The sequence below is a fragment of the Pogoniulus pusillus genome, chromosome 8 (genome assembly GCF_015220805.1).
Source record: "Pogoniulus pusillus isolate bPogPus1 chromosome 8, bPogPus1.pri, whole genome shotgun sequence".
In the NCBI taxonomy this organism is placed as follows: domain Eukaryota; kingdom Metazoa; phylum Chordata; class Aves; order Piciformes; family Lybiidae; genus Pogoniulus; species Pogoniulus pusillus.
Genome location: NC_087271.1, coordinates 13,413,773 through 13,440,534, shown reverse-complemented (window position 1 = coordinate 13,440,534; position 26,762 = coordinate 13,413,773). Strand labels below are relative to the sequence as shown.

At 42.4% G+C, this 26,762-nt stretch overlaps 1 protein-coding gene across 6 annotated transcripts in view; it reads right to left on the bottom strand.

Moving 5' to 3' along the window:
* The window catches only part of ARHGAP29 (Rho GTPase activating protein 29), a 65,861-nt gene that overhangs the window by 11,962 nt on the left and 27,137 nt on the right, over positions 1-26,762 (bottom strand). For all 6 annotated transcript variants that reach the window (XM_064147311.1, XM_064147310.1, XM_064147315.1 and 3 more), the window contains 10 exons: positions 11,926-12,022; positions 11,516-11,588; positions 4,351-4,411; positions 3,805-3,942; positions 3,479-3,543; positions 2,884-2,994; positions 2,679-2,759; positions 2,216-2,404; positions 1,851-1,988; positions 375-565 (listed from right to left, as the gene is read on the bottom strand). In XM_064147311.1, the coding sequence (XP_064003381.1) occupies positions 375-565; positions 1,851-1,988; positions 2,216-2,404; positions 2,679-2,759; positions 2,884-2,994; positions 3,479-3,543; positions 3,805-3,942; positions 4,351-4,411; positions 11,516-11,588; positions 11,926-12,022 (1,144 nt within the window). The remainder of the gene's footprint in view (positions 1-374; positions 566-1,850; positions 1,989-2,215; positions 2,405-2,678; positions 2,760-2,883; positions 2,995-3,478; positions 3,544-3,804; positions 3,943-4,350; positions 4,412-11,515; positions 11,589-11,925; positions 12,023-26,762) is intronic.

The window sequence follows — 26,762 nt, the reverse complement described above, 5'->3', positions numbered from 1 at the left end:
GAGGAAAGTGACCTCCTTGGGCTTTCTAAAGTGATGATCAAGTACTGCTCCACACCACATCACAGAAGGCAAGATTCAGTTTCCATACTACCCAGTGTCTGCATGGAAACAGCCAGGAGACAGTCCTTGCCCAGCAGTGGTCAATGCTGCAGCAAGGCTTCCTACAAAGCAAGAGGATGTGTTGCCTCAGGGTTTAAAGTCAGGTTCTGATGTCAACATTACATACAATCGACCAAAACATGGAGTCAAAAGAAACAGAGAATGGTGAAAGACTGAGATGTAGTTCCTTCAGAAACCCTGGTTTACTGTTAGAGATGTTTGCCTAAGATTAAATTCTAAATCAAGCAAACAAAAATCTATAGTTTGGGACTCACCCATCAACATGGGAACAGGGGGTCTCAAAAGAACCAGATTCAATGGGAACATCTTCCTTTGGCAAACTTCTCACAAATTCTGAATACTGCTGGCCGGGGTCATAGAGTTTGGCACTCTCACAGAGGGACTGGCAATTAACAGGAAGACATACAACCTGAGCATGCTGCAGCCGAAACAGATTAACTGTTGCCTGATGGAAAGGGAAAAAAATGTCATTATTTGTAGGTCATTTACTCGATATTTCATTTGTACTTTCCACAACCCAAATTAATACCCCCAACAAAAAACTGTTTCAAAGAAAAAAAGCCAAGAACAGTTATAGAAAACAGAAGCAACATCTGTGAGAATGGAGTTTGGGCAAGACTCCTGAAAGTCAACTGCAAAAGCTTCATCTGTAATGAATATACTGGTAGTCCTCTCCTCTCTGTACGATCGAGTCTCACAGGTAGCAGAGGCAGTTCCAGTGACTTCCCACTTTGGGTTAACCATGATAATCACAATCATGCTACCAAAAAGGCTTTACCATGCTTTGGAGTAAACTGTAGTCACCACTACAACGATGAAGTAACTGGAGTTAAAGCTCACATGAGCTCCATATAATCTTGAGAAAAAAATCTTTGTCCCAACAGGTAATTTAACAAAGAAAACATTCTAAAATTTCTACAATATTTTGTCACAAGACAGAGACCAGGGAAGGGGACAGTGCCTGGCTGCTGCTTCAGCCTTGCGGCTGCAAAGTACTTTACAGTTCAAGTGATACTTGAACTGGCGAGTTTGTCTGAGCACTCTACCAGTCTTGGCCCTATGGGTTGTTTTTTGGGTTGCATGAGGAGGGAGTGTGTGGTTTGGGGTTTATTGTTCTATTTTCCTTCTCCACCTCTCACTTCAGCATGAAATAATCTGTTCTGTCAAAAAAAAAGTATCTATGGGCACATTTACGGGCACCACACACTCAAAGATTTTCTTAAAGTCTGTGTGCAGATAGACAGTTCTGACAACGTTCTGCTTATTCACATGTGTCAATACATCATTCACAACAAATAGTGCAGTAATCCAGACTGCCATTCAAATCAGCAGGCTCCACACTGCACACATTCACATCCATTCTCTGCTGGAGCCAAACCTCTTTGCTAATGACCTGAAGGAGATAACAGGAGTGAGAACTGTGCTCTTCAGTAATAGTACTTGCATCAATATTCTTAGAAAGACTTCAGCAGAATGGTGTAGTCAGGGTTCTTGCACAATAACAAATCCACTCAAGATGTACAACATCCTCTCTCCTCAATTTGTGAAAAAGCTCCAAACAGAAAAAGAACACCACAAACATTACAAGTTTTCCTTCTTTTTCTATTGGCTGGACTTCCATCCTTTGAAAACTTTCTGGTTTAAGCAGTTAATGCTACAGACAGGACTTGCTGTTAGTCTTAACAACATTTACAGATCTGTGCCAAATGTCATTCACGACGCATGCTTACAGCTTTCAGAGTATCATCACACTGGTAAATAAGCTTCCGAAGCTGTGTTAAGACATCACTTTTAAAGCTTTCCAAATAATTTCTTTTTTCTTCAACCTCTGCCATGCTTGCTTTGTAGTGTTCATTGGCCTCTTCAGCCTAGAGAAAACACAAGTATAAGGCACTGACAGACTACAAGCCTTAATATTAGAAACAAGAAAGAAACCACACAAGATGCTTGTAACTGGAGAGTACAGCTTAGAAGAAAAGCCTGAGATAGCATAGCATGATTAACTATGAACGGAACACTTGCTCAGATGCTCCCGTTGGGAAAACATAAGCACAGTGCAGCTTTAGTTTTAAAAACAAGGAACAAAACCTCTTACTTTTTGAAGAGCTTCCTCTTCTAGCCTCCGTTTTTTTTCCAGTTGCTTGCTGAAGTCTTTCACAAAGCTTCCACTTGAGCCAAGATGTTCCTCCTCAGCACGAGCGGTGCAGGATTTTGCCTTTTCATACTCATCTTGACGCTGTGTATATAGCAACTTCGCTTTTCTCAGCGCAGCTTCCAGCTCTTGCTGCAGAATGCCGCAAAATAATTAACTATTTTTATCTTTCAATTAATGTGATGTTGAAAGACCTGTTATGGACAGGTCTGTAGACTGCAGTCCAAAGTACAGTCACAGAAAACCTATCACAACAGTATGTCATGACATGCACAGTTGCACACTACATCCAGTAAGCTCTATACATTTTACATGTGAATTTAAGGCCAAAGCAGCCTAGTTTGAAAGTTTCATCCTTTTGAGGAATTTTCGATTGAACACCTTGAGACATGAAAGAAACACCAACCATTTTTTTCTGCTCTCGCTGCCAAAGCTCCTTGATATCTTTCCTCTGTTTATCCAACTCATTTTTCCTTCCAAGAAGAGGCTAGATGTGAAACAATAAAGGAGTACATAAAAGGCTTGTGGGCTGCAAGTTCTTTTGAATAATCTGTGTTGTCCCAAAACTTATAAAAATCCTACATTACCTTGCCCTTTTCGTTTAAGCTTACCTGCACAAATTTGTTAGACTGGAGAGCAGAAGCTGTTTGCTGCCAAAGGTGATTGCTCTCAATATCATTTTGAAAAGCCGTAATGAATATGGATTGGAATGGCATATAATCCTAAAATCACACAGAACAAAACTTTCAGGTTCTAGGGAAGGCAGAGGGATACTGACATTCTAGGTGTCTGCAGAACAGACACAGGTGAAACTAAATCCAGTAAGATTCTGAAATGTGCATGGAAGTCAGAACTAAGTGCAAATGGAGAAAATTACCGATTTCTCATCTCCTTTTCACTTTACTAGGGAAGTGCTCTGAAAGAGAAGTCTACAAGTTCAAATCATAAAGCCTTAGACAAAAGTATATTGTGTAAACTAGAAAGCCATTCTGCAATTCCAACAAACAAACAATTATTTATCTACATTTCCCTGGGAGATGGGAAGACAAAGTACAGCAGATCTCTTAAGCAGGGATTTAAAGTACAAATACATTCTGCATCAACTTAAAAATTCATTCCTCAACATCACCATGTTGGTGTGGTATATTGGAAGCCCTGCCCAGAAGTATTTCAGATTTGATACTAAAGTCCCTTAGGTGCACTCACCTGGTGTCCGACAATAGCTTTAGCAGTTTCAGCCATTTTGGCTAAGTTTTTAGCACACTCCACTTCTGTAAAAATAAAATTCAGTTACAGTTTACACTGATAATTGTACCACATACTATATGCCTTTTACATTCCTCCTCTGACAGACAGGCTCTAGACAGGGCCACCTTCACTTTGCTACAGGTCATTAATATAGTTCCGTTCACTGCAATTGAACAGCTACTAATTTAGAAATCACATTACTGACAGTCTGCAGTACAGAGGCCTGACAGAGGATTTCATTTCTTCATGACAAAGCTGATTAAATGCCAGAAAAAGCCACTCACCCAAGCTAAGCTTTTTATCTACCCAAGCAACTATGTCCTTGGTATATTTTGACCATGCTTTAGCATAGGACAGAGCCGATTCGATTCCACTGTCATTTCTTAGGAGCATGCTATCGACCTCCTCTGCTTGAAGATGGCCTGAAAAGAAAGCATGGAACACAAACAAGTTAACTGTAGATGTGACTACACACCGAGAGCAAAGCCAATATTAGCCATCTGTGAACGCTTAAGCAGCTCTGATCTGGAGCTGGTCTTTAATGCCAGTTGATTCTAAAAAGGAGTGACAGAGGGTTTAGAAAAAAAATCAAAGGGTCACAGTATTTTATCTGGAAGTCATATGGTCAGCACAATTTTCTGAAAGGAAGTGACCCAACAAAACACCAATCAGCTGATGCCTCCAACCTGGCAATATCAATTCTTTTTTCACAGTGACATTTTAAATTGCGGCACAGGTGTTAAAGGGACAGAGACCTTATTTATAAACATTATTTGCATCTTCTAAAAAGACAGAGAACAGTGTTCATTAACAGTAAATTAATTGCCTACCTTGAATATAATCCCTTTCATGCAGTGAACCCCCAGACTCCACAGAGAGATTTTCAAAAGACTAGCATAAGAAAAACAAAGCATTAAGTTAGCAAAGAAAAGCTCTCACTGGAACTGACAGACTAACAAAATAAATGGCATCATCTGTGCCTTTCTTCTTTTGCAGATAGAGCAATAAACTCCTTTGCGGCTCCCTCTCATTTAAGGCTCACTCAACTGTCAACGGAGATGTAATCCACAGCAAAGTAATGTTATATATATATCTTCGAGTCAACAACCTTGGAACGCTGTCACGAAGAAGTTGAATAGGGACCTGATTTGCTAAACAATTTTTCTTAGATTCCTACTCATCTTTTAAAAAACATGCACACAGACATTATGTAGAAGAGTGCCTTGTGCATGTGACAAGCCACTAAAATTCCGTGTTGCTTCCCCAAAAGTGATGACTTCTACATTACTCACAGGGGAGTACCATAGGCACAAGGGCTGACCAATAACACTTGCTAACCATCTGTATAACCTGAATAAATATAATCCAATAACAAAAAGCATTTACCACAAGATTTGATCTCTAGTTTTGTCCCCATGCTGCATTTTGCTACCCTTCTAATTGTACAAATCAAACTATTTTTAGGACCATACTGTAAGCCAGGGTGCTGAATGAATTTAAATTAATAAGAATTTTACCTGGTAACCACCATCCCCTCTTAAAACACAAAGATAAAACAATCCTACACCATTTCCAATTAACAAACTACTCTTGAAAACTCTGAAGCAGTAAGCAGGAAGAAGGTAAGGACTCAGAAATATCTGCAAAGCAGCCGTCAGCTTTACAAGAACAGCTTCTTTCCATTTCAGACTCTGCTGTTGTTGTATTTTCAGACTTAAAACTAAAGTGGAGCACAGTAACAACGATGCAAATAGTTTTTTGTTCAGTGGGAGGGTTTTGTTTGGTGGGTTGCTGTTTTTTTTTGGGGGGTGTGTCTTGGAGGGCCTGTAGGCCCGAAAAGAGGCTTATTTATGCCTCGCCCTGCCTGGACATGTTTTTCTGCCAGGACCCCTGGCTGTAAACAGTTTCTGTAAGCCCCCACACACCCAGCTCGTGTCTCCCTGGGGTAAGCCCATGTGATCCCCATATTTGAGAAAGTCCAGGCAAGTGCTTTTGCCTATTATGGTAAGGTTTGGCTGACTGCCAACCTGATTGGTCACTCTAGTGGCCAAAGAGGCCATTAATCTTGGCCCATATTCAATAAACAGGGGTGCACAGGTAAACAACGTGCTCAGACCCTCAGGCTCAGATCCCTGCTCAGACGCCACTGCTCGCACTAGGAGCCCCACTTGCAGCTCAGACCCTGAATGGCTCAGACCCCCACGCTTGAACTCCATTGCATAGCTCCGATGCTCAGAGGCTCAGACCCCCATGCTCTGACCCACTTGCAGCTCCCCTGCCTGTGTACCTTAGTTGCAGAAGCTCACTTAAGCCTGCCTATATATATATGTGTGGAGCTTATAGTCTCCAGCCAGCTGTGCACATCTGCACACCACGGTGTTATCAGGACCAGATCCTTCATTGCCTACCTTTACCTACGGAGCACAAACTCCCAGTAGCTACGCACATCTTGTATGCCCGCTGCCTATCATTGCCTGGTAAGCGTGCCACTGCCTCTAAGATAACCAGGAAGAAGACTCTGGATTGTCTGCACACAAGTGGCCTGCTAGCCATGAAGAACCGTGCCAGAGACAGCACGATATTCTCCTTCTGCACCTGAGATCCTGCCTGCCTACATATCCCTGGACAGAGTATCCAGAAGAAGCCAGCAGCACAAAGGCAGAGATTGCATCCTCGGCAGGAGAACTAGGTCAGAGATCACCATTTCCCCAGAAACTGGGAAGATTCATCCTTTCCCCTCAAGCCGGGAGGATTCCAGACTCAAAGTCCATGGGCAAAACTCCCCTGAAGTTTGGACACTGGCATAGGCTGTGACATAGCCCCGGAGGGTGATTGATAATTAATAAGAGCTGTAATTGCTTTAATACCTCTGTAATATAAGTTGCCTCTGCCACAGAGCAGAATCAGTTCTCAGCCTGCTCTGCTGGGCAAATAGTGTATAGACCCCAAACGGTATTTGCTGCGGGGAAAACTCCTCTCTCTGTTTATAGTTTGAATGTTTGCTAGTAAGTAGTAAGTCACTGTACATATTTTAGCCTGGAGAAGAGGAGGCTCAGGGGTGACCTTATTGCTGTCTACAACTACCTGAAGGGTGGTTGTGGCCAGGAGGAGGTTGCTCTCTTCTCTCAGGTGGCCAGCGCCAGAACAAGAGGACACAGCCTCAGGCTGCGCCAGGGGAAATTTCGGCTCGAGGTGAGGAGAAAGTTCTTCACTGAGAGAGTCATTGGGCACTGGAATGGGCTGCCTGGGGAGGTGGTGGAGTCGTCGTCCCTGGGGCAGTTCAAGGCAAGGTTGGATGTGGCACTTGGTGCCATGGTCTAGCCTTGGGCACTGTGGCAAAGGGTTGGACTTGATGATCTGTGAGGTCTCTTCCAACCTTGGTGATACTGTGATATTTTATCCTAGAATGTTTTCATAACTGTGTAGAACGAATATTAATATTAATATACAGTGGTTGGGGGCGTCGAGAGTTCAGAATATTGAGTTTAATAAATATATATTTTTATATAATATTATCTCGCCCCAATTAATTTCTCCCCTCCGCTAAAACCGGCATACAGGCAGAATAACCCTCCGCAACAGGGTGTTGTTGTACTTGAGGTTTTTGTTGTTGTTTGTGGGGTTGTTTTTTTTATTTAGCTTGAAGGTTGTCTCTTTTTAAATGCAAAAGGACACCAGTTATACACACAAATCCCTCAATCATTATTTGCTTCACAGCAAAAGCAGCTTTTCCATATACACAAACATGCAACGTATAAATGATCAGTTAAACTGAACACAATCAAACTACAGCCTAAAGAACATCTTAGTTCCAAAGCCATCTACCAACCAAGCAATAAAAATAATAATCTGATTTAGACATAGATCAAGTTGCATTCAGTTAACATTCCTAGATTTAGCTCTGATTTGACTCTAAAGTATTATTGACTTCAAGTTAATGTTCAAGTGGCATAGTTTTTTGGGGAGAACAAATAGGAGCAAAAAAAACCCTATACTTTATATTAACTCAGGAGACAGAAGTTCTGGTCCTAACAATTATTTCCCATTCTATAAGAACAGAAGAACTTGAAATCTGAGAACTGACTACTCCTTTCCAGTAATTGAGGCATGCTGTTAGGGCAGCTCATCAACACTCACTCCTTCATCCGCCCCACTGCAAACACATAATAGTACATTTTGAAAGCAAACACCTGGATGACTACTTTTACTTATGTCCTACAACTGATTATCAGAACTTCACCTCTAGAGCTTACCCCCTCCAGCATCCAATTAATCACTGTAGTGAGCCTAGCAACAATTGAAAAAGCCTGAATTTGAGAGAAATTTCATTTCTCAGCTTCACAAGAATCACAGAAACATTCCGGTTGGAAAAGCCCTTCAGGGTCACCAAGTCCAATCCAGAACCCTACTCTACAAGGTTCACCCTATACCATATCCCCAAGCACCACATCCAAATGGCCTTTAAACACCCCCAGGCTTGGTGACTCCACCACCTCCCTGGGCAGCACATTCCAATGCCTGTCCACTCCTGCTGGGAAAAAATTCTTCCTAATGTCCAGTCTAACACTGCCCTGCCGCAGCTTGAGGCCATTCCCTCTTGTTCTGTCACTAATGACCTGTGAAAAGAGACCTGTCCACAACCTCCTTTTGGGTACCTGTAGACAGCCATGAGCTCTGCCCTCAGCTTTCTTTTCTCCAAACTAAGCAGACCCAGCTCCTTCAGATGCTCTTCACAAGATTTATTCCCCAGGCCCTTCACAGCTTCCTTGCCCTCCTCTGCACTGACTCTAGCATCTCCACATCTCTTGTAATGAGGTGCCCAATACTTAACACAACACTCGAGGTGTGGCCTCACTGGAGCTCAGTCCGAGGGAACAATCACCTCCCTGTTCCTGCTGGCCACAGCATTTCTAATCCCAGCCAGGATGCCTTTGGCTTTCTTGCCCACCTGGGCACACTGCTGGCTCATATTCAGCTGCTTGTCCATTACAAACCCCAGGTCCCTTACTACAGGCAGCCTTCCAGTCACATTGACCCAAGTCTGCAGCACTGATTGAGGTTGTTGTGACCCATGTGCAGGACCTGGCATTTGGCCTTGTTGAATCTCAGCCCATAAATGTTGCCCAACCAATCTCTTCTGCCTTTTGACCCCCATTACCTAAGAACTTTAATCATGATAGAGGCAAATCCCTGCACTCATTTTGAATATTTTATCTTTCTCCTTTTTCATGCTCTCAGATGTCCACAGCATTGAACATTATTCAAATGGTTTGCGTGATAAAAGGCAAGACATGTCTGTCTGGTCTTTTTCAATATATTCTGAAGCTATTCTGGTTTTAATTAAAAAATTACCTTTTCTTCCACCTTGTACTTCTGGTTTTAATGCAAAGACTTAAGAACTATTACAGTTGCTAAGAGAGAGTACACACATCATTAAACTTAAGCTTCCAAGCAGAATCTCTGAACTAAAGAATGCAGACTCCCCTGTAGTCAAGAGAAGCATGATGAGCTCGCCACCCCAGCACTTAAAGCAATTTTTAACATCTTAGGAAGGTCCCTAATTTATCAAACAATTAAAATATCTTTCCTTAATTAACCCTCAAAGCATTTACATGTTAAATTCTACCAAAATGTTATTCTCTAACCTTTTTGAGATACAGCTAGCTGCTATGTTCAACCACTGAATGTACACATCAAATAGAGTTAATACAGCTAATGAACTATTTTGCATTTAACTCCTCCTAGCACTCACTTGCTCCTGGTGCCCTCCAAATTGCTCTCTGCAAATTAAAGTGAAATGCTTCATCTGTTAGATGTGTATTTATTTGCCTGAATGAAAATGCACTTAAATATAAGACAGAAGTTGAATCGGTTTCTCCTTGTGTCCTGGAGTCCTGTATACCCCAAAATTCCTCTCCCTCCATGGTTTGAATGGGAGAGGAAAGGCGCAAAAACCCTGTTTCCCCCGCCCCGCCCTGCAGGCATGAAGGGGGGGGGGGGTGGAGAGAGCAAAGGGTTCTTCAGGCACGAGGGGTGACCCATTCAGATGCCCGCGTTGGAATTGGGCTGGTGATTGGCTGTGGTCTTCACACCTAGGAAGTGGTAAATCGTCTCTTTGTCTAGAAAAGGTATAAATATTGGGGTACTTCCCATCTGTGGGTTCCCACCCTAGAGTTCTCCCCCGCCTGGATAGTTCCTGCAGAGAGTCCCCTGGCACTGTGAAGGACAAGCTCCTGAAGGACAGGACCGTCCCTGCTTTAGAAGGCTTCCCACCATAAGCACCTCCTTTATGCAGGCTTGATAGGCCTTAACGAGCCTCAGATGTCTTTTGAAAGAGAGCGAGAAGACAAGCATCTGGACCACCCTTTCTCTCAGACACCCTAACTCACCAGTGAGTAAACTTTCTGCTCAGCCTGATTAATAGCGGGGAATGCTGTGTTTAGTAGCTCAGCCTTTTCCATCTCCTGACTTCTAAAATTGTCAAATTTATCTATGGTATCCTTGTAAGATCTTCTCAATCAAACTGAATCTGCTCATTAAAACTAAATTAATTTCTGTATATAGTTTTGGGAGTGGGTTTCAGGAAAATAAAATAATTCTATTTTTATATATATTCCTGACTTGGCCACATTAATTACCTGCCTCCACAACACCTTGATACTACAAAATTTGTAATTGTTCCACTCCACATTAGGAAACGCAAATGACTACCAAAAACCAGGCTTTTCAATGTAACCTGAAGCGTCTAGAACAGAATGTCATCTTCTCTTTGCTGAACTGTACTTTCCCCTTGCTTTTCCCCAATCCCCATGGTCAGAGAAAATTATCTTTTTAGCCAAGTATTCATTCACTTTGCAATACAACATAAAGGACCACCTTGCTCCACAGGAACACACTGGCATTGCAAAGCCATTACCAAATTAGAAGGCTGGTAAATTCAGCACCTTACTTCTGGCTCCTGAACTAATTTGCCCAAATAGTACTTGTTCAGGTCATCTCATGAGTTACATGAGATGCTATCTTCTGTTTTATTTCATCAGCAACCTAATTCTAAGTCTGCTGGAACCAGCTTTCCGAACAGTCTCCTTCCCTTCCACATTATTCGCAAAGATGAGTTTTGTAGCAGCTACCTAAGTGGAACTTGTGTAACCATCCATCTGTAAAACACTGAAAGGTTAAAAAGACTACTTCTCAGCTGTAGCTGCACTTCATTGCTATGATCAAGCCTCTGTGCAGAAATGCTAAGCTTCAAGCACATGTCAACAAAGCCTTAAAAAAACTCCACAGCCTAAAACTTTGCACTTTTTTACACCTTACCATATCATACACACCAATCACCAGCTGCATTTTTGCAACATTTGCAAAGTTGCAAACAACTTTGAATTTGATTTTACTGGAAAACTTGCTCCTGTGTGCACAAAACTCAGAATTTGGTAGTGCGCATTTTTCATCTCACCTGCCAAGTGTTTAAAAGGGGAGCTTAAAATGCTCCTGTTTTCCTTTGACTGCCTACAGGATGTTGACAGCACTATTTCAGTGCTCTAAGTGAACGGCTTTTGAAATAGCTACAGCACAAACTGGGCTCTGGAAGAAGAAAAGGTTATTGTGTGATGACATTGATCTTCCAAAGCCGTAAGAGAGGTCATTAAACTTTTTGCTTCTAGGTCTAACAGGTCTGTTCTAACTGCTTCAGTATGCAAATCGCTTGAGTATTTTACTTTTAAGTGTTTAGTCCTTTCTATGTAACCAATTAAAAGCCCTCTCAAGTACAATGACAGCAGGCTATGAAGTACCCATCTGAACGCTAGCCCTTGAATCACCACTGCCCTTTAGAACTGAGGGCACTTTCAAGTATCTGAAACTTGGAAAACCTTTTTCTTGTCTTTTTTTTTGTTTTTAAACACTCAGCAGACTCCAAGTGGCCCAGCTCTATGATGCACAGCTTCAGTGGAAATGAAAACCTTTAAAAGATAACATTCCACGCATTTAGCCTACCTGACTTCTGCGAGATACAGGAAGCCCCAGTGACAAGCCATTGTCTACATCTCCCATAAGGAAGTCTGAAACACTGCCAGAAAAAAAAGAAAAAAGGATTGTGTTACTTCATTTCCTTACCTCACCAAGCAACGTCAGAACATTAAGAACTAACATTCAGACAGTGTTTCTAGTAGGCTTTCAAAGTTCTGCAAACCATTTATAGAAGTAATCTTAGACTCCACCAGCATTTCCCTGGTCAAGAGGGAAAAAAAAAAAAAAAAAGCAGCACAACTGTTCTGGATGTGGTTGAGATTAGTTTATCAGCTAATACTTATCCAAAAGAAAACTGTTCTTGATGCTATTGTTTAACCTTAGTTTGATTGAGTTCCAACATGCTCTTTAAACACTCCTCCTAGATTCCAACTTACATGTTTCCAAAGGTGAATGCCAATGTTTCAATAGAAGAAAATACTTCACTGAAGAGTTCTCTCTTGTTCTCTTTGTTAACTTCTTTGAAGTTCACCGCTCAAGAAGAGAAACGAAAACAAAATGGTGAAAGGTGAAGTCAAGCAAGCAGATTTACTAGACCTAAAGACATTTTACTACACAAGATGTCCCACAGAACAGCAACATTACACTCTTCCAAACCACTGGGGAAAAAAAAACAAAACAAACAAAACACCACAAACACACAAACCAGTTTAAAAGAACATCACTAAGAAGGCAGACACTAAAGGAACAAACACAATCCAGATGCTTCCTATAACGACACTGATTACTTTTTCACTTCCTTTATCTTCCTACTACAGAAGCAGCTTTATGTGGGAACATGATGGTATGGTAAGAGGAAGAGGATAATAGTCATTTAATCAGCAATAATCAAATTACACAGCAGCAGCAATACGGCAAAGCAGCTCACAACCATTTCTTTTCTGGGCAGAAACATTAGAATTCAGAATAAATCACAGGACGTTAGGAGTTGGAATGGACCTCTGGAGATCTTTGAGTTCTGTCCCCCCGCCAGAGCAACAGCAGTAGTTTATGGAAGTGCCCCTCCCCGCCCCTAGGTGCCCAGCTGTATGCAATCCCATGTCTCCATCCAGAACACAGGATTTCTGGCTTGAGGTTAGACAAACAAAGCTATCAAAAGGTAGCAGCCATTGCAAAACCCTTTAATCATTAGCTCCATGGTCTGGCAAAAGCTTTGCCTGCTAAACGTGGGGAATAAACTCAGCATAACTGTTGCTATTTCCAAGTAGGTCAGAGGCCCTTTTCCTTGACAAGCTAGATGCTTAACACTGGTGGTCAAGTATTTAGTGTATCATGATGGAGCCTTTAACACATTTCCATGACTAACTGAAATAATGAGACAAGAAGAACGATCCATCCAGAGCTTCTAGTAACAACTAGAGGACAAAGGAATGGAGCTGAGAAAGAAGATAAAAAGTACAACCACTTCTGCTTCCACCTTAACTCTTAAACCACACACAACTGGGAAATCTTCTGTAAAGAAGTCACAAACGCTCCTTTGAGCTGCAGCTGAGCTCTCTGAATGGAAGTATTCTCAATTCTACACTGTGAGAAGTGACTTTCACACCACTATTTTCTGAAAGTTTGGATGTTTTCAAACAAGGTAATATTTTTAATTCTCTAGATGCCCACGTGACACTGGCATCTGCTTCAGACACTACAATGAGAGACACACAGCTCATTCCCACACTCCACTTTGGCAAGATCTGAGACAATGTTACTTCAGGGATCTTTACACTTCAAGTACAGACATGGAAATAATGTTCTGCTTCAGAAAATAGCAAAAGCTAAATCCATTCAAATGTTGCCCATTCTATACCTGTTTGCTTAGCAAATTGAAGAAATAGACTTTAAAAGTACTAAAAAACTTTCTGCCAAGTGCCTAAACACTAATAGGTAACAAAGAAAGTAGTCAGTCATCTGCTCCCCAATCAGACTTCCTTTGTGAAAGGAAAAGTTTTTAACCACTGAATTAACACAGATGAATCCATTCCTTTTTATGGAGTATGCCAACAGGCCTGATCAAAATTTTTCTCACATTTCTATACATCATAGCTACTGTCACAACAACTTGCAGATGTAGAGAAAAATTGTTTCTGGTGCCTCTGGTACTTCTGAAACGAGACTTGGTAAAGCTCCACAAATGGCATTAATCTTTTAAAAGCTTTGCAAGCAACAGTGGATTTTTCTATTGGTTTATATCGATATTAGTTGAAAACCTCAGCTTTCCAAACACTATGCTGCTTGTAAGTCTAAACATTGCATTCCAAATGATTAGGCACCAACAGGTGCTGTGAGATCTATTGATTATCAGCCCCTAGTGACTGGAAAAAAAATCATTTGACATCTGGTATGAACCGCAACCTATTTCAGCAAGGAACCAATACAGAATGTCTGTACATTCAGAGCACTTACCACTGAAGCTCTCCTAGATTCATCAGCTGCAGTGTCTTCAGAGAAAGCCTTTCCTTCACTTTGCTAAGGAGACATTAACAAGCTCTCCCTAAAGAAACTCTGCCCGTTTCGCTCTGCCTTCCTGCTAAGCTCTACACCTCAATACCAGAGAAATCTATTGCTCTTAGCAGTCACTACCAAGGGAATAACCAGCCTCAATTTTTGCAGAATGACCACTTCTCTCAAAAAAGGGCTGTCCACAGTCTTAGCAATCCAGTGGAATAAAAATAGCTTTCTTGTAGCTTACTACCACTGGAATGCTGATGTGCTTAACATCAACTTTAAAGCATGCACACTCTTTCCCCAGGACATCCTGACTGCACACAATAGCTACTGACAACAATGAACTAGAGTAATCTTTCCACGTCTGGAAATGACAGCTAGCTATCTATAATTCCACAGATTTCAAAGCTTAACAACAATCTTAAGACTTAAATAACATATGACAACCTTTAAAAGCCCACATGCAGCAATATATCAAAGCACAAAACCTCATGCCTGAAATGCAAGTCTAGTTTGCCAGAATGTCAAACTAGAGTTCCAAAGCCAGCAAAGTAGTCTTCAAACTGAGGTAGGTCTGGCAACCTCAAAACACTGCAAAGTTTCAACTCTTGGGTCATGCCATCAAAAGCTTTCTAAATCTAGTACAGTACAGGCTGGGGAACCAACAACAGCCACAGAGTTTTTGGAAGCGAGAACACAATAAACTGAAGCAACACTAGAGAACACTTCAGCAATGCTTCTGAAACTAGGAAGAGGCAGCTGTCAGCTGTCAAAACCGAAGTGCAATCAGGGCCTTTAAAACATGATGCTTTGCTCACGACAACCACAGCACACAAGCTTCTGCAGTGCCATTGTCCCCTTCCAATAGAATCAAAATAGCACAGGAAACCCAGAGGAAGCAGCCACGCTGGAGACTGCAAGAGTTCTCTTGCTTCCTCCTCCCCGCCCCCCCCCCTCCCCCCACCCCGCAATAGACACGTGCAGGACTGGCAGCAGCAAAGCTACCTTGCCAGCTGTCTGTAGAGCCTGGACAAGTCTAACTTACACCAGAATGTACTCTGTGCAGGTCAATTTTCTCATACCTAATATACAGATATAGTAATGCTAACATCTGTTTCGTTACACAGGAACACGTCTTCAGTTCATACTTCTAAGCAGTAAGCAGCTGTCTGACCCACTGGAACGGAATACTTCTGCAACACATTTTCTGTTCTTAAATTCCCAACATTGCTTTCAACAACCTTTCAGAAAAATTTCCAAACCAAATTCACCACCCAAGAAAACAGAAAACCCAAACAGGAAGAAGGAAAAAAAAAAAAAACCCACAAAAAAACAACCACACAACTCCCTTTCCCCAAATGAAGATGTTCAATACTTATTAACTTCTGTCTTTGAAATAATGTTTAAAAAAAAAAAAACACCACAGGAGGAGGAACCTGAGTAAAGAGCAGGAGTATGCAGACTGGAAAGAAGAAGAGTATTGCCAGGATTTCACAGATAAACAGCATCAGTAGGAGGTCCAGGCCCCACTGTTCTACTTTTAGTTCACTCTGCTATATAATTTCCCCAGCCTGTAGTTACTATCAAGTTTGGCAGTCACTCCAACTTTAGCTGGATGCAAACAAGACAAGTTTCAAGAACTGTTTCCTACTCATTCCCTCAGTTTTACTGTGAATTTGTATTACAGCAACAAGGCTGAAGTTATTTCACCTTGGTAGAGGAATTTAACCTTGATGCAGAACTATCAGGAAAAAAAACCCACACCTAAAAAGTGAATTTCTACATGTAATGTGCAGCTTTCAGCTTTAGCAGGTGTCTCAGTTCTAATTCAAATTCCCAGAGACTCAAATATATATTTGATAGCACCGATAACAACTTAGAGAGTGCCCTTCCCTCTTCCTCCTTCTTTCCCAAAATAAAGGAACTAGATGTAGAGAGAGAAAAGATAAGCACAGCCAAATAAATAATCTCACTCTGATTTGAAAGTTAAAAGAAGAAAAGTTTATTAAAACAGTATCTGAGGTAGTTACAATGGTACAGGGAAGGGAAAACAAGATACAAAAAGTGTAAATAAATGCCTAAAATGTGATTTTTTATAGTAATGGGTTTGTCTACCTCATAGGTGATGGCCACGTGGTAAAACAAAGAGAACCAGGAACAGGATGATGATGCTGGTAAGCAGAGAGGCAGGGAGCGAGAACAGGAAGTCCCCCTTGCTTTTATAGACCTTTAGACAGGAAGGGGGAGTGGGCTAACCACCTGTTGGCGTTCAGACCCACCCCTGGGGAGCGGTCAAGACCACCTAGGGTCAGGTTCAAGGTCACTCCCCCTGGAGGGTTAATCCTGTACAGCAGGGATCTGTGTTCATTCTACTAACTCAGTTAAGTTAAAAGATGCAGTTTATAACATGAGATGAGGAAAACCATATACATCATCAACAATTCAGAAGACACTTGGTGGGAAATAACAACTCTGAGTCTGACAGCATGCCAGGTTGGGAAAGAGCTTTCAGAAATAGAAGTCTAAACAGGTTTGAGGCAAGATGCTTCAGCAATTCTCAGCTCTTCCAGACTAACTGAGGTGTCATTTGAAAGACATCCTTCATGAGATACTCAGGTAAGCATTTATAAACAGTACAGTCCAAGCAAATGGACCCAGAGAACCCTGTCATGTCCAAGATAAGAACCAGAGAAATTAAGGTTTTTTTCCCCCCTAAAGTTTTCCTGCAACCTCAGTCTAAAATAGTGAGCATGACATTGTCTGTGCTGCCAAACACCATGCCCTGTAGCAAGACTAAGATAACATACTATAGCTAGTTTTTCTTTCAATCTGTCCCAAACAGAAGTATTAGACATCCAAAGAGAACTACGAGCAGATTCAAATTATTCCCACTGAAGGACCCATAAAAGAGCTGAGAGGCCTGAAGGAAAGGCACACTCATTTTTACTATTATTCAAAATATTCCCAACTGCAGTAAATTAAAGGGATATTCTGTCTGTACATTGAAATCACAGCACAACTCATCATACCTAGAAGAACAGGTCACAAGCCAGAGTCACAGTCATCAGTTACAAAAACTTTGCAGCAAAGGCTGTCACTTCGTAAAATAACTATTTCCCACATATGAAGTTCTAAATACAAACTAAATTTGAAATCCTAGCATTAAGCAAAGATTCTGAAAGGTCTTTCTAAAACCTAAGTCAGTTATGCTTCTATTTCTCAAGGAGAAAAATTAATTTTAAAAAGAAATCAATAAAACTGTGTAAATCCCAGCTTGCTTCTATTTAATCCCCTGCTAAATATATGGCAGAAATTTCCCATGCCATGTTAATCTTCTTTCTAGCCATAAATCTGACCAGAGACAGGGAGTGCTTCCACATGTTTTTATATATCTGTCCTCCACTGACAAAAAACAGATGAGTCAGATGAACTTTTTTTCACAGTATCACATTAACACAGCCTGGGAAGACAGAGGAAAAAGGACATCAATTCTGCTGAGCCAGCTGCTCACATTCTTCCAGCTTCCTGTTTATGATAAAATTTCATTCCTTGTAGTGAAATAACCATAGCTGAAAATCTGCAAGTGCATGCATCACCAACAGGCCACCATGAGCAGAACCTGGATTCTGACATTCCTCATGTGGCTACAACTCACCAGAACAGGATGGGGTTTTCCCTTAAGCTACCTCTGTTCCAGCAGTGTCACCCTTAATTCTGAATGCAAACGTGAAGCAGTATGACACAAAAAACAGGTCTAAAACCCAAATGGGTGCTAAAGGCAAACTGTCTTCACGTTTAGCGTAGGTTATGCTGGGCGGGGCAGCCTGTGTGCAGCAAAACAATGAAACCTCTGAAAAGTGGGATTCAAGTACCAGTTGTAAAAAGACAAAACCCTGCAGCTCTTCTCTGCAACACTTCCATCTCCAGGCATGTGAGGAATACAACAGTGGCTGAACAAATACTAATAGGCATTACTCATGTCTTCATAGTAAAGTACTTGTTCAGAACAAATGGAGCAGACTGAGACCACCTCCTTTAGTATGACCCAGAGCTTCCTCTCCTTGTAATTAAGTTGGAAACACTATGTGATGGTTTGGGGGTTACCCCGCCCCTCCCACACTTTGTATTTGCCCCAGCTAACTCAGACGGACCCTGGGAATATAGATGAAGCAATTTATTTACAGCTAGCAGAATTTACAAGCAGCTATTTACAATATGTACAGTTATATACAATTATATACAGAAATATACAAAGGATAAACAATACAAAAGCACAACTCCCCTCCCAGAAACCTGAGTCCCCAGGAGGGGCTCTCAAACCACCCCAACACCTCCCCCCGGCCCTCTCAACCTTACCCCAGTTCTCAGGAAGAAAAGAGGTGCAGCCAAGAGGTTAGGGAGCAAGGTTAGTAGGAGCAGGGTTAATGAGATGTGACCAGGTCCAAGGCAAAAGCAAGAGTGAGAGACAAAATGGAGAAAAAGTCTTTCTTCTTCCCAGAGTTCTCAGCGAGACTGTGAGAGAAGTTGACATCAATTGTTTTCATTTCACTGCCCGTTATCTAGTTCTTTTACCAAAACATTCTAGCTTGCTTCAAACTAGCACAATCCACCCCTTGTCTACTTCGCTCAGAGTATCGCTGAGAATTATCCAATCTAATCTAAACCAATATTTACACTAAAACAATATATACAAGTTCAGTTCACACTTCAATCAGATGTAGGTGATTCAAAAGCTCAGAACAGGGACTCCCAGGTGATGTTGGGTTCGTGCTCACGTACTGTAGATTCTATCGTAGATTCTCTCAGTGTTGGGCGCCGATGTTACCTAGAACAGAAAACTCCTAACAGCTTGAATTTAAACTCTCTCAGCTAAGGTTAAATTTCTCTGTGGAATACACTGAATTTCACCATTCTCCTGCATTACCCAGTATGTATGACCAGGACCTTCAGCAGAAACCACCCCTCGGACAGGTTTCCCTTCGCCCGAAGGAGAAAATACCCAAACAGTTTTCCCTAACAGATTCTTCTCATGTACAACAGGAACTTTATCACCGTCTACTGTTTGGACCAAATCTGATTGTGCAGGTCCTGCTCTGTTTACTGAACCTCTACTATTTACCAACCAGGTAGCTTGTGCTAAATGTTTGTCCCAGTTTTTCAGAGTTCCACCCCCCATGGCTTTTAGGGTGGTTTTCAGCAAACCATTGTAGCGCTCAATCTTCCCTGAAGCTGGTGCATAGTAGGGTATGTGATAGATCCATTCAATACCATGCTCTTTGGCCCAGTTTTTCACAAGATTGTTCTTGAAATGAGTACCATTGTCTGACTCGATTCTCTCTGGAGTTCCATGTCTCCACAAGATCTGTCTCTCCAAACCAACAATGGTGTTACGTGCAGTAGCATGTGGAACTGAATAGGTTTCCAGCCATCCGGTGCTGGCTTCTACCATGGTCAGCACATACTGCTTGCCAGAACGAGATCGAGGTAAAGTGATGTAGTCAATCTGCCAGGCTTCACCATACTTGTACTTTGACCATCTCTCACCATACCATAAGGGTTTGATTTGCTTAGCCTGCTTAATAGCAGCACAAATGTCACAGTCATAGATGACTTGGCTGATAGCGTCCATGGACAAGTCAATTGACCTATCACGAGCCCATCGGTATGTTCCATCTCTACCTTGATGTCCAGATGAGTCATGGGCCCACCGAGCTAAGAACAGCTCACCTCGGTGTTTCCAATCAAGGTCAATGTCAAGTTCAGAGTTGGTATCAACTTGAGCAATCTTAGCAGCTTGGTCTGCCTTCTGGTTATGTTGATGTTCCTCAGTGGCTCTGCTCTTAGGCATGTGTGCATCTACGTGCCGCACCTTCACTGGAATTTTCTCCAGCCGTGCATCAATGTCCTGCCATAGATCAGCACACCAATTAGGCTTTCCTTTCCTCTGCCAACCATTCTTCTTCCAGTCCTTCAGCCAACCCCATAGAGCATTGGCTACCATCCACGAGTCGGTGTAGAGGTAAAGGATAGGCCAATTCTCACGTTCAGCCACATCAAGAGCAAGTTGAACAGCTTTTACCTCAGCAAACTGACTGGATTCTCCTTCTCCATCTTTCGTTTCGGTAACTCTCCTGGTTGGACTCCAAACTGCTGACTTCCATCTTCGCTTGTTCCCAACAAGACGACAGGAACCATCTGTGAACAAAGCATAGTTCTTTTCCTGATCAGAGAGATCACCATAGGGAGGAGCTTCCTCAGCACGAGTTATTTTCTCCTCTGGAGGTTTGGAACAGTCTGTGCCTTCCGGCCAGTTGGTGATCACCTCCACCAGACCAGGTCGGTCAAGATTACCCATTCGTGCTCGTTGGGTTATCAAAGCCATCCATTTAGACCAGGTTGCATCTGTGGCATGATGTGGTGATGAACCTTTGCCCTTGAACATCCAGTTAAGAACTGGCAGTCTAGGAGCTAGAAGCAATTGTGACTCAGTTCCAATCACTTCAGAAGCTGCTTTCACTCCTTCATAGGCTGCTAGAATCTCTTTCTCAGTTGCAGTGTAATTTGTCTCTGAACCTCTGTAACAGCATCCCCAGAAACCAAGTGGACGACCACGTGTCTCATTTGGAGCTCTCTGCCAAAGACTCCAAGTTGGACCATTGTCACTGGCAGCTGTGTACAGAATGTTTTTAATGTCCGGACCAGATCTCACAGGTCCCAAGCCCACTGCATGGACTACCTCTCGCTTAATTTGATCAAAGGCTGCTTGTTGTTCAGGTCCCCACTCGAAATTGTTTCTCTTACGAGTCACATCGTGCAGAGGTTTGACAATCTGACTGAAACCAGGAATGTGTAGTCTCCAAAATCCCACCACACCAAGGAAAGAAAGTGTGTCCTTCTTACTGGTGGGAACTGCCATGGTAGAGACTTTGTTGATCACATCCTGAGGAATGTGACGGCGACCATCCTGCCACCGCACTCCCAGAAACTGAATTTCTCTGGCAGGTCCTTTGACCTTGTCTCTCTTAATGGCAAAACCTGCTTGCAACAGAATGTCAATGATTTTGTTACCTTTCTCGAAGACTTCCTCAGCAGTTTGACCCCACACAATGATGTCGTCGATGTACTGGATGTGCTCTGGAGCTTTACCTTTCTCCAGTGCATTGTGGATGACTGAGTGACAGATGGTTGAGCTGTGTTTCCACCCCTGAGGCAAACGATTGAACTGATACTGGATTCCTCTCCAGGTGAATGCAAACTGAGGCCTGCACTCCTTTGCTATGGGAATAGAGAAGAAAGCATTAGCAATGTCTATGGTTGCATACCATTTAGCCTCCTTCGATTCCAGCTCGTACTGGAGTTCCAGCATGTCCGGCACAGCTGCACTCATGGGTGGCGTCACCTCGTTGAGGGCACGAAAGTCAACTGTCAGTCTCCAGTCGCCTGTAGGTTTACGCACAGGCCAGATGGGACTGTTGAAAGGTGAATGAGCTTTCTCGATGACAGCCTGATCCTCTAGTTGACGAATCAGCTGATGAATGGGCAACAAAGAGTCACGGTTAGTTCTGTACTGCCTATGATGAACAGTTTGAGTTGCAATTGGCACTTCCAGGTCCTCTATGTCATGATGTCCCACAACTGCAGATTCATCAGAAAGTTCAGGTCTAATGGACAATTTCAATTTATCATCCTCAATCTCTACAGATTCTATTCCAAAAGCCCATTTGTGACCCTTAGGATCTTTGAAACAACCTTGTCTCAAAAAGTCAATTCCCAGAATGCAAGGCGCATCAGGACCAGTTACAATAGTATGTGTCTTCCACTCTTTACCAGTTAAACTGATCTCAGCCTGTATCTTAGTTAACTCTTGAGATCCACCAGTGATTCCAAAGATAGAAATGGACTCTGTCCCTTTACAATTAGATGGCAATAAAGTACACTGAGCCCCTGTGTCAACTAAAGCCCTGTATTTTCGAACTCTTGAACTGCCAGGCCACCTAATGAATACATTCCAATAGATTCGGTTCTCTCCACTGTCCCTTTCCTCCTCCTGGCTGGAGGCAGGGCACCCCTAATGCTGAACATGGCATGTAGGGTGTACACAGTGATTGGTGTTGTTGTGAGAGGAACTGCAACTGTTGGAACAATTGCAGTTGCTCTCGGGAGCTGAAGAAGTGACAGCTACTTTCCTGGCATTATTGCCTCTGTTTCTGCCACTCTGCAGATCCCTGACCCTCTTTGAAAGAGCTGAAGTAGGTTTACCATCCCATTTGTTCATGTTCTCCCCGTATGTGTCACGCAGAAGTATCCACAGTGACGCACGTGATTGCTGCTGTCTGGGTGGAATTTGTCTCCTCCTGGGCTGGAATTGCCTTGCAGGAGGTGGGCGTCTGTTCCTGACTGCAGAAACATGCACCCATTCAGATGATGCAGGAATGGTATCCTTTGCCAGATTGGTAATGTTTTTGAGATCCTCCTTCAGTTCTTTCATGCTATTTCTAATGCCATTCTCAATACCTTCCTTAAGCTCTGTAGTCATAGTCTTTATGGCACAGATTAGGCCAGAATGTGACAAGCTATCCTCAATCTGCCTGAGCTGATCAGTGAATTCACCAACAGTGAAAGACCTTCCATTATCACTCCTTGCTAGAAACTTACTGGCCAAGATGTTAGCATAGGATGAAGGAGCAAGCTTAATAAGCTTCTTCATGAGACCTGTTCCCAAAGGAATATCGTCAGGCTCATGAGTGCCATGATCTCCATAAAGCACTTCCTTCACAGCAAACTCCTTCAGAAGCTTAATTCCCTGCTCAACAGTGTTCCACTTCTTGGCAGCCCATGGCAAATCATCTCGGGAAGGATATCTCATAGCCACAGCCAACAGAAGGCGTGTCCACAAGCTAACCCTACCAAGAGGACTTGCTAGGTGTTTGTCCACTCCACTCTCCTTAGTGAGTGGTCCCAGCTGCTTGGCAGACTTGTCTCCTACCTGCAGGGCATTAGCACCAATGCCACGGCATCTCACTAGCCAGCTTAGGATTGGCTCACCTGATTCCCTTGTGTATTCCTTCCTAACTTCCCTGACCTCTCTGAGTGGATCCTTGGAGCCTTGGATGTCATCTTCCTCCTCCTCTTCCCCCTGTTGATCTGGTGGTACTGGGCCTAACAGAACCTTCCTCATAGCATTCCTAAACTCATTGGAACCATCCTCTCTCTTGGCAGCTAACCTCACAGCACTCCTCTCACTTGAGTATTGTTGTCTCAGCACATCTACAAGGTCTCACAGACTAACTATCTCCTCTTCCTCCTCTTCTTGCTGATCACCAGAGGTCCCATCTCTTACATCCTCCTGTGAACCACTCTTTGTCTTAGCTTTTGCCTTAGCAGGTGCCAGAAGGGCCTGAGCAGCAACAGACTTGGATGTGTCTGCTGGAGGATTTGAATTATTGGAGGTCTGACTTGGAGCTTGTGAGTTCAGATCTGCCTTGCTTTTAACAGGAGGATTTTGGTTCTGGTCTGCTGGCTGGGGGTTTGAATTGGCTGAGCTGGTGTCATTAAGATTTGGACTGACTGGGCTAGCGTTACCAGCATTAGTAGGATTACTTGCCTGTCCTCCTGGGATGCCTGCCAACCCTGAGGTGTTATCATTTTTGCTAGGGACATTCTGATTTTGGGTACCTGCCTGTCCTCCTAGGGCTCCTGCTAAACTCTGCCCGTTATTGTTTTTGTTATCCTTATCATTGTTTATGTTATTGGCAGGAACACTGGCTGTGTTCCCAGCACTTGGAGAAGGAGGGGCAGAGGCTGGCAAGGGGGAAGCCGATAACTGTGTTCCCTTGTTTTGCTGTGAAAGAGACTGCTTCTGAGACACAGAATTTTTCCTAGCTCTTACAGAAACTGGTTTTGAATTTTTCACCAATAATGCCAAAATTAATATGAAAATTAAAATCATGAGGCAAATATTAAAAACTGTAAGAAGAAAAACAGTTTTACACGAGCATGTACCTATACAAACAGTTGGAATTCCTGTCTTAGGCTGAATAACTCTCATTAGAGCCATATTTAAAGCAGAATTTCCATTGATTGTCACATTATTGACCAGAGCTCCTGTAATGTCCTTGGTAATATTCTCAGAGATATTAAAACCAGCATAACCAAGAATAAAATCACCCCAGCTCCAGAACATATCTGAAACCTTAGCTTTAGCCTTATTATAAGCCAGATCAATGAAATAAGCAACAATTTGAGCTTTTATCCAATTAAATGTCAAGAAAACAAAACCAGACCAGAGCAATGCACCAACCAAATACAATAGCTGCTTGATTAGCTTCATCTTAATTCCCAGAGCTAATTTCCAATCACTCCAATAACTAGCCCCACATTGGGAAAGCCAATTAAAAATGTGATGGTTTGGGGGTTACCCCGCCCCTCCCACACTTTGTATTTGCCCCAGCTAACTCAGACGGACCCTGGGAATATAGATGAAGCAATTTATTTACAGCTAGCAGAATTTACAAGCAGCTATTTACAATATATACAGTTATATACAATTATATACAGAAATATACAAAGGATAAACAATACAAAAGCACAACTCCCCTCCCAGAAACCTGAGTCCCCAGGAGGGGCTCTCAAACCACCCCAACACCTCCCCCCGGCCCTCTCAACCTTACCCCAGTTCTCAGGAAGAAAAGAGGTGCAGCCAAGAGGTTAGGGAGCAAGATTAGTAGGAGCAGGGTTAATGAGATGTGACCAGGTCCAAGGCAAAAGCAAGAGTGAGAGACAAAATGGAGAAAAAGTCTTTCTTCTTCCCAGAGTTCTCAGCGAGACTGTGAGAGAAGTTGACATCAATTGTTTTCATTTCACTGCCCCTTATCTAGTTCTTTTACCAAAACATTCTAGCTTGCTTCAAACTAGCACACACTACAAGACCAGGTCACTACAGAGTGAGTTCGTGTTTGCTTTAACTAAAGAACCAGACAGTCAGCCTCTCCATTCTAGCTCTGGAATGTATGCTGCTTATGAGATAGATCAGTAACTCACAGAGAAATTAGTGAGAATGCTATCAACAGCAACCATACGCCAAAATCTTTTATTCCATCAGAAATACTATTTATTCAGGCTGGAAGAACACATCTGTATCAGATCAGCACCGTGCACCTTATCATCACTGAACTCCAGATCCTGCATCAGGAGTCTTAAAGTTAGATTTTTCAGTACTGCCAAACTATTGCCAATGAGAGTAATGCAACCAGAGAAAAAAAAGTCAGACTCGGGCTTAGTTCCAGCTCAAGGACAAAGACTGTTCCTACAAGAAAATCACCCCATTCTATGCCTTTTTCCTTTGAGAAGTTGTTCATCATACAAGATCATCTCTAAGACAGTTCAAGTTACAGCTGAACAGACTTTTCAGATGTACCTGAAGAACAGGCTTACAACCTGACTCATGTGAACACACCTGAGAAAGGCAACTGGAAGATGCCTTTTCCTTCCTTCTTTCCTTTGCGAAAATAACACAATGAGGACTGTATGTCCTCATAAACAGAGTTTTCTCACAGTTAATGTATTAACAGTAGTTAAATTCAAGGGCAAACATTAATTATATGAACTAAAGTCTGTTTGGGGCAAGGGCAAAAATTAAGTGGTATTTGTGATTACCTGTATGGCCAAAAAAAAGGCATAGTACTAAAGCAATTTCTTCTTTACACTACCAAGAGAAATGAACAAACCCTAACACAGCTATTCAAAGAATCAGGCAGAAACAGCTGCATGTATGAAAATCTGTGAACCATTGCATCTGCCTAGTGTAACTGAAACTGGATGGTTGAACTGTGTGCACTGAGAAAACGCTACGTATGGCATCAAATTCCAAGGGCTGCAAGTACTCTGAAGGACTGGTTTATGTAATTCAACGGTGCCCAACTCTGCTTCAGAAGTATCAGAGTAGGAGGGAGAATACATAAATTTGCTGCTGGAGATGGTTCAGCACTAGAAATTCAGAAAGTGACCTGGGATTGCTTATAGACTTTACATCACACAAAAATTTACAAAAAGGACAAGAGTTACGAAATCTATCAATGATACCATGGGAGACAAGGAAAGTAGTTCGACTGCTCATGGCTGCCTACAGCTACCTGAAAGGACGTCGTGGAGAGGTTGGTGCGGGTCTCTTTTCACAAGTCATTTGTGATAGAACAAGAGGCAATGGCCTCAAGCAGCAACTGAACGTCCAGTCTAAACCTATCCAGTCACAGCTTGAGGCCATTTGGATGTGGTGCTTGGAGATACGGTTTAGGGTGCACCTTGCAGAGTAGAGTTGATGGTTTGACTTGGTGATCCTGAGGGTCTTTTCCAACCTGAATTTTTCTGTGATAAGCCTGCAAGACTTTTTTTTTGTTGCTCTTGACACTTTTTCTGTGCTTATGACCCATTTGTGAAACCTACAAGTGGTAGGCCTTTCAGAGGATTTGGATTGCTCATTTTGGCATTGCTTCGCTTGTTACAAATACAGTAACATCCCTACCAACTCAGAGAATTGAGCAAAGATCTCTGGCACAACTCCAAGTGGGCACATGATGCACACAAAGAAGAGCTCAAGTTCAAAGACTTGTGTTTGGTTGGTTCGAGGGGTTTTTTTTTATTGCTTTGGTTTTTTTTTAATTACTATTTATTTGGTGTCGCTTTATAGCTATGTTCACATAAAGAGAATTTTGTTACAGGAGAACAAGTTATTCATTATTACTTTCCACTTAAAAATGGTATTTTTAAACAAGTGTTAAGG